Here is a 9,047-nt window from a genome sequence, read left to right on the forward strand (position 1 = left end):
TGTCGTATTTTTCAACTCCACATAAAGAACAATTCAACTAACTAAATGAATACTTTCAAAAGAACAACAGCAGAGCAATACAGGAGATCTAAACACATAGAAAGCCTAAAAAATATTTCGTAACTCAAAAAAGAAGCACACAAGAATCATGATTTTGAGCCGAAATAAAAATCATAAGAACCTAGGCTAGCCGAAAAAAAAACACACAATCAGATTTTTTTTTTTAGATTTTGAACCTACCACTTAAGAATCCAATCAAAGCCCGTGAAAATACCAAAATCCAGCAAAATCTATACCAAATCAACAAGACCCATACCAAATCAAGTGATTGATATCCAAAAAATAACCCAAACCCATTAAAATTTTGAAATCCAAAATTTGAGGAAATAACAAATCATAAAAGAACATACCTTGAGGTTCGGTGCGGCGGATCCGGCTCTAGAATCGACGTGTGTAGCAGCGTATGTGGCGGGGTGGAGCTCCGATGCTAAGAGGAGAGGAGGAAATGAGATTTGGGGTTTAGGCGTTTAGCTCTTCAGGTCTGTTGTGTATTCATGTTTGCGGATTGTAAGGTTTAATTGATTTATGATTGTGTGTTCTAATGTATATTGATTTTTTAGCAAAGTGATGACGTGGCGTTTATTCATTGGTAGCGTAAAACCTCACTTTTGCGCCAACTCCTGACCAAAGTTAATCTCTTTATTTTTATTTTTTAATAATATACCATGCTTTATTTCATTATTTATCTATATATACTATAAAATTGAAGCCTTTAATTATTTGTTGACCTTTTAAAATTTTGACACATCAATTTTGCAAACCTCACAAATTTACATCTTATTATAATTTATTTTATTTTTTAATTTATTTTACTATAATGAGGCTAATAACCAGAGTTAAGAGAGACTCACGTTTAGGACTCCTCTCTTCCTATCTCAAAACCCTGGCAACTATCTTAGCGGCATAACACTCTCTAATGCCTAATTAGTTTTCTTGTATGCAACATTCTTCCTCCACAAAATGTGACACACTAAAAGATTAACAAAGGGAGACACTGCTCATATAGAAGTCATTGTTTGAGTGAGCTGTTTGGTTGTTGTGGTAGCAAAGAATCGTGAGACTCAGGTTCCCTTCCTATTCCTCATTTAACTTTTATGCTTTCAATTTGGTTGGGAAGATACTTGAAGCTTTCTATTAAAAATATATTATAAACTACTTCGATTCATAACAAAGCATAGATTTGGTATTTAGTGTGAGAGTTTTAGACTTTAGAGAGAAAGGGATAAGGAGTGGGGACCCACGGGCCAATAATTTCTTGGTGATTTTTATTTTGTTTATGAACTTCTCTTTACTTTTTCTTTTTCCTGCCTAAATTTAGTATAGTTTGATTAAAAAAAATAGAAATATATATGCCTTACATATATAACGTATTGCAGGGATTTACGTTAGTAATGTGTTATCAAAGCTTCTGATGATAGTTATTTCTATTTCTATTACCGGTTTCTATGGAGAAATATAATATTCTCGAATTTGCAAACTATATACTTTTCTTTGTATTATTGTGGTTGGTGACATTGGGGTAACAATTTTATTTTATATCAATTATTTTTGTTTTATATTTTTTACTTCCACCTTGGTTGGCCTACCCAAATTAAGAATTATGCATATTTCTGTGATATAATAATTTTTTTTTTAAAGCACTGTTAACACTAAAATTATTTTTCTTTCAAAATTCACATAAAAACATTTGATATGCTAACCTTTTAGCCTTACTAAGAAACTTTTCCGTGCATCGCACGAATTAGTGACTAATTTATATTATTTTGATAATATGACATGCTTTTTTGTTTTCACTATAAAAGTTAGGTCTTTTTAAATTATTCATATTTGGGTTATTATGTAACTCAATGTAAAGTATTACAAGTTATACAACACTGTGTTACAACTGTAAGTACATTAAAATTACTAACCATGTTTACTTTAAATAAAACTCTATTTTGAATTTTTTATTATTATTATTTTTAACTATTTGATAGTGTGGGGGCCGGTCAAATTGTAAGGGTAACCACACGAAGGGAATAGTGAATATCATGAAAGGTGAGTTCAGTATTCGTCCGAGGACACAATCCTCCTCGGCAAAATGAATCCAAGGATGATCAGGACGCCATCTTGTTACAAACGTACCTAGGAACTATGTCACCACTAAAAGTGGAATAAGAGACCAAGTGTAAGAAAGAGAAGGCAAATAAATATCTATAGCAACAGCTACCTTCGCATTAATTGCCTTTCGACCAACTCTCTGGACGTATTAATGTGGAGGTGATGCTTGAACAGTAATGAAGCAGCCTTACAGCTACTCATAGGAGGCTCCAGAAGGTGTTAGATGGGATAGAAAGAAATCCCCCAAACCTAACCTACATATATACGGTGAAGATGATACGAAGGGGACAGTATATAACATGAAAGAATAACATGCGGAAAAGGGGGACGGAACAGAAAAAAGAAGGAGACAAAAAGAATACAGAGGAAAAAGACTGAGAAACCTTAAAACTTTACTTGTTTCAAAGAGAAACCCATAATGACATCAGTTCTAATCCATCTATAAACGTGGGGTGAATCGTTTTTCTTTTGAAGAGTTAATCTAGTTCTCAAATACCCATGCTCTACAAATTTTATTGTTTGGGCCTTTGGCGTACGAACCCAATACCCGTTTGGGGTCGTTACAAATTGAGTCCTTACAATTGGCGCTGTCTATGGGGAGAACTTGAGTTAACTTGAGAGAAATTCAGTGCAATGTTCATAATGGAGGAAACAGGCCCACGACAACTAGATGGTAACCCACGCCAAGCGGAGTTAAGGGGCTCCCAGCATGGTGATCCCCACCAGGGTCCCAAGCGAAGGGAAGGCCATGAGGGGAGTGTAGGCACAACTCACACCTCCAAATGTCATTCTCGGGGGAACAGTCATGTTTCCCACGTAAAGAACGATAGGGACTTCTAGCGCGAGATTGACGTGTTGAAAAGGGAGTTGCGCCATGCACGACGTGAACGTTCCCCACCTGACTCTGAACCATCGTCCGAGGAGACGGATGGAGCCAGTTATAGGCAGAGGTCACGAACTCCACCTAGTGAGACTTTCTCCTATGAAGAGGAACACGACCATCGACATAGGCACAGAAGCTCGCCCAGTAGGGGCTTAGGTAATAGCGCCATGAACAAAGCATTGAGCCAAGTTTCCAAATCACCGTTTACGAGGAGCATAGAAGATGCAACTCTTCCTTGGTGGTTCCACCAGCCTATGTTCACTCTGTACGATGGACGATCAGACCCGGTAGAGCACGTTAGCCATTTTTGCTAGAAAATGGCTATTTATTCCAAAGATGAAGCCTTGATGTGCAAGGTTTTTCCATCAAGTTTGGGTCCAGCGGCGATGAGGTGGTTCAATGGGTTACAGGCCAATTCTATTAGGTCTTTCAAAACACTCACCCGAGCCTTTGGCGCTCGCTTTATAGCCTGCAGCAGGGTGCCTCGGTCTTTGGGATCCCTGTTGTCTATGTCTATGCGAGAGAGTGAAACTCTCAAAGCTTATTCAGACAGGTATTGGGAAATGTTTAACGAGATAGAAGGAGAGCATGACGATGTGGCCATAAGTACTTTCAAAGTTGGCCTCCCAGCCGACCATGACTTAAGGAAATCCCTAACTGGTAAACCGGTTACCAGCGTACACCAGTTGATGGATAAAATTGATAAGTACAGAAGAGTTGAAGAGGATCAACTTCAGGGAAAGGGAAAAGCTAAGGTAGCCCCTCAGGAGAGGAGAGATTTCAGGTCAGATTGTTACAACAATAACCGACCTCGGAGAGACTTCGTCGGGAAATCAGGATCTGCGGACACCCATGCGGTCAATACAGTGTTTCAGGAGCTAGTGCAGCAGGTTTTGCAGAAAATAAAGAATGAGCCCTTTTTCAAATGGCCGAACAAGATGGCGGGCGAGCCTAGGAAACACAACCCGAACTTATATTGCCACTATCATCAGGATCATGGGCACACGACGGAGGATTGTAGGAATCTGTGGGACCATTGGGAACAGCTGGTCCGTGAAGGGAGGTTGAAGCAATTCTTGCATCATTCCAGCGGTAGGGCAAGTCAAGCGGGCCCAGAAATACATGGGGACGCTTCTTTAAGGCTCCCTCTTGGAACGATAAACGTCATTTTTGCCGCTCTAGGGAGTACCGGGTCTTGTCCTTCCAGGGTACTGTCGATGTGCCGGCCCCTGGCCGAAGACAATTGCCAAGCACTGAAGAGAGCCAAGGTGGATGTCCCCCTGATTCTGGGTTTTTCAGATGAGGATAAGATTGAACTATACAGCTCCATGACGATGCGCTGGTGATCACGTTGAGAATTAGTGGGTATGACGTTAAAAGAGTGATGATTGATTAAGGTAGCGTGGTGGATGTAATGTACCCGGACTTATATAAGGGGCTAGGCCTGAAGCTGGAGGATTTAACACCATACAGCTCCCACCTAGTGAGTTTCGAAGGAAGGATGGTAGCTCCGAAAAGGCTGATCAGATTACCTGTGCAAGCCAGTATGGATGTGGTGGAGGTGGACTTCATTGTTGTAGACGTTTTCTCGCCATACACGGTGATCATGGGTAGACCTTGGCTTCATGCCTTGGGAGCAATTTCATCCACTCTCCATCAAAAAGTGAAGTACCCATCCGGAGGCAAGGTGGTGGAAATTGTAGGAAACCAGATTACAGCTCGGCAATGCTTAGTAGCGGCTATACAACATCGGCTAGAAGCAGAGGCCTCGGCTACTGCCGACAAGGGGTTATAGCAATTAAAACCCCCAGAGTTACCTCTAGACATACCAGCCAACGAGGTAAAATGTGAAGACCTGGAGAGAATAATTATTGCGGATGACCCGAAAAAGTTCTTCTAGGTTGGGGCTAAATTGCCTTTGCAAGAAAATGAGATATTGCTGGAGCTCCTTAGAGCAAACATAGATGTGTTCGCATGGAGTCCCTATGAAACCCCAGGCATAGATTCGAGTTTTATTTGTCATCAGCTAAACGTGAATCCTTCCATCGTTTCCAAGAGATAGCCACCTCTATGACCATTAAAATAACACGCCGAGGTTGTTAGGAGTGAGGTGGCCAAGCTAAAGCAAGCTGGGGCTATCAAAGAGATCTTTTATCCTCAATGGTTGGCCAATACGATGGTGGTAAAAAAGAAAACTGGAAAGTGGTAGGTGTGTGTGTGGACTTCACGGACCTCAATAAGGCTTGTCCTAAGGATCCATTTCCCATGCCGAAGATAGACCAGTTGGTGGATGCAACCGTGGGTCATCCTAGGATGAGTTTCTTGGATGCCTTCCAAGGATATCACTAAATACCGCTGGCCGTGGATGATCAGGAAAACACTGCTTTTGTCACCCCAATTGGGAACTACCATTACAAGGTGATGCCCTTCGGTTTGAAAAACGTAGGATCTACCTATCAACGGATGATGACAAAAATGTTAGAACCGCAACTAGGCAGGAACCTCGAAGTTTAAATCGATGATATGGTGGAGAAAAGTAAAGTGGTATCCAAGCATGTGAAAGATCTTACAAATATCTTTGAAATACTGAGAAAGCACAGGCTATGTCTGAATGCTTCAAAGTGCTCCTTTGGTGTATGCTCGGGAAGGTTTTTAGGGTACATGGTGACTCATAAAGGTATTGAAGTGAACCCAAACCAGATCAGGGTCATCAACGATTTACAAGCACCTCGGAACCCGAAGGAAGTACAGAGATTAACTAGAATGACTACTACATTGAATCGATTTATTTCTAAATTGGCTGAGAGGTGTCGTCCCTTTTTTCTTCTGCTGCACAAGTGGAAGGGATTTGAATGGACCGAGGAGTGTGATGTGGCATTTCTGCAGTTGAAGAGATACTTGTCCAGGCCGCCGGTCATGTCTAGCCCCGAGGTGGATGAAGTGTTGTTTGCTTATTTGGCAGTTGCCCCCCATACAGTCAACTTTGTCTTGATACGAGAGGACAATGGCGTCCAAAGGCCAGTTTACTATGTAAGTAAGTCTCTTCATGAAGCTGAGGTGAGGTACTTGTCATTGGAAAAGGCTATCTTGGCGATGGTCCATGCAACATGCAAACTTCCGCACTACTTTCAAGCCCATATTGTAATTGTCTTAACCCTGTTACCTATTAAGTCCATACTTAGAAGTGCCCATTACACTGGAAGGATTGCTAAGTGGGGCACAATCCTAGGTGCTTTCGATATCAAATATATGCCACGCATCTCGGTGAAGGGCCAGGTCCTTGCCGATCTGGTGGCCGAGTTCGCTGAATGCCCAGAAGAAGCTAGCATGAAGCAAAATAACATGGATGAAAAATCAGTTGGATCAATCTCCACACAACGTTCTCCTTCCTAGCGAGTATATGTAGACGGAGCATCCAATCAACGGGGTGCAGGATTGGGACTAGTTCTGATATCCCTAGAAGGTGTCATCATTGAGAAATCTTTGAGGTTGGGATTTTCTGCTACTAATAATGAAGTAGAATATGAAGCCTTATTGATGGGAATGAGCATGGTGCAGAAAATGAATGGAAAGGTAGTGGAAGTATTCTCGAACTCAAGATTAGTAGTCGGCCAGGTGAAGGGAGAATTGGAGGCCTGGGACCCGAGAATGCAGGGATACTTAAATCAAGTTAGGCGTATGCAGACGAAGTTTGAGTCTTTCGATTTCTCGCATGTCCCTCGAGGTGAAAATTCTCATGCTGATTCACTTGCAACCCTTGCCACCTCCTCGATGCGGGATTTTCCGCGGGCAATCATCGTCAAAGACTTGTTTACCCCCTCCTCACTGGAAAATGAGGTTTGCCAGGTTTATCAGATCATTCTAGTGCCGAGTTGGATGGATCCCATATCAAAATATCTTGAAAGTGATGTCTTGCCCGAAGAGAAAGCAGAGGCTGAGAAAATATGCAGGAAAGCTCTTCGGTTTTGGTTATCAGAGGACAAGAAGTTATACAGACGGTCCTTTTCTGGACCATACCTGCTTTGTGTGCGTCCCGACGTGACAGAGTCAATCCTAGAAGAGTTGCATGAGGGTATTTGCAGAAGTCACACGAGAGGAAGATCCCTATCGCATCGGGCGATTACGCGAGGATATTGGTGGCCAAATATGCAGAAGGAAGCACAGGAGCACGTTAGGAAATGTGATTAGTGCCAGAGGTTCACCCCAAACATCCACCAGCCGGGAGGAACTCTTAACCCTCTCTCCAGCCCTTGGCCATTTGCTCAATGGGGCTGGACATTGTCGGCCCTTTTCCTAAGGCCGCGGGGAACAAAAAGTATTTGCTAGTCGGCACAGATTATTTACTAAATGGGTTGAAGCGGAACCCTTGGCTAATATCAGAGATGTGGATGTTAAGAGGTTTATCTAGAAGAATATTATCACGCGATTTGGAACTCCACGCACCCTTGTCTCGGATAATGGCCTTCAGTTTGACAGTAAGGACTTCAAGGAATACTGTTCAGACTTAGGTATCAAGAACAGATACTCTACTCCGGCCTATCCTCAAGGGAACAGGCAGGCAGAAGCTGTTAATAAAGTAATAATCATTGGACTCAAGAAGAGGTTAGACGACACAAAGGGAAAGTGGGTGGAGGAGTTACCCTATGTCCTTTGGACCTATCGAACAATGCCTCGAAGGTCAACAGGGGAGACTCCTTTTTCCATGACATATGAAGTTGAGGTCGTTATCCCTCTGGAAACTGGGTTCCCTACGTTAAGGACTAGCACATTTTCCACGGACAGTAACAACAAGATGTTGGAAAGGGGCTTGGACTTAATCGAAGAACGAAGAGAGAGTGCAATGGTCTGATTGGCATACTACCAGCATAAGCTCAAGCGAGGCTATGATACTAATGTGAAGCTGAGACCGTTATCCGTAGGAGATCTGGTGTTGAGAAAGGTTCTAAGAGCTACCAAGAATCCAGCCTGGGGGAAGTTGGGACCTAACTGGGAAGGGCCCTATCGAATTACTTCTATAGCTGGAATAGGAGCCTATTATCTGGAAGACCTAGATGAGAAAGCTGTACTCCATTCTTAGAATGTAAATAACCTCAAGAGGTATTATTATTAATAAAAGTAGTCTAGTTTGGGTTTTTCCTTTGATTTATATTAGCAATGCATCTTGTGTTTCCATGCCAAATGATGTGTATTGAAGTGTTAAACAAAAACGGAGTTATGTTAGGTCCTCGGATCACAAACTTAGTGGAAATTACCACTCTATGATGTGTATTGAAGTGTTAAACAGAAACTAAGTTATGTTAGGTCCTCGGATCACAAACTTAGTGGAAATTAACACCCTATGATGTGTATTGAAGTGTTAAATAGAAACTAAGTTATGTCAGGTCCTTGGATCACAAACTTAGTAGAAATTAGCACCCTATGATGTGTATTGAAGTGCTAAACAGAAACTAAGTTATGTCAGGTCCTCGGATCACAAATTTAGTGGAAATTAACACCCTATGATGTGTATTGAAGTGTTAAACAGAAACTAAGTTATGTCAGTTCCTTGGATCACGAACTTAGTGAAAATTAGCACCCTATGATGTGTATTGAAGTGTTAAACAGAAACTAAGTTATGTCAGGTCCTCGGATCACAAACTTAGTGGAAATTAGCACCCTATGATGTGTATTGAAGTGTTAAACAGAAACTGAGTTATGTCAGGTCCTCGGATCACAAACTTAGTGGAAATTAACACCCTACAATGTGTATTGAAGTGTTAAACAGAAACTAAGTTATGTCAGGTTCTCAGATCACAAACTTAATGGAAATTAACACCCTATGATTCGTATTAGAGGGTTAGACCGAAACTAAGTTATGTCAGGTCCTCGGATCACCAACTTAGTGGAAATTAACGCCTCGTGATATGTGTTGAGATGTTAGGCAGAAGCCAAATTATGTAAGGTCCTCGGATCATAAAATTTGTGGAAATTAAGGCCTTACAGCATCTACTGAAGCTTTAAATAG

At 41.6% G+C, this 9,047-nt stretch overlaps 1 protein-coding gene across 1 annotated transcript; it reads left to right on the top strand.

The window, feature by feature from the left end:
• Positions 1-3,558: 3,558 nt before the first annotated feature.
• Positions 3,559-4,389, top strand: LOC115956679. Its single transcript, XM_031074987.1, has 2 exons — positions 3,559-3,933; positions 4,036-4,389. The coding sequence occupies exons 1-2, from the start codon at positions 3,559-3,561 to the stop codon at positions 4,387-4,389; spliced, it is 729 nt and encodes a 242-aa protein (XP_030930847.1).
• Positions 4,390-9,047: the final 4,658 nt, after the last annotated feature.

Source organism: Quercus lobata, chromosome 8, assembly GCF_001633185.2.
Source record: "Quercus lobata isolate SW786 chromosome 8, ValleyOak3.0 Primary Assembly, whole genome shotgun sequence".
In the NCBI taxonomy this organism is placed as follows: Eukaryota; Viridiplantae; Streptophyta; class Magnoliopsida; order Fagales; family Fagaceae; genus Quercus; species Quercus lobata.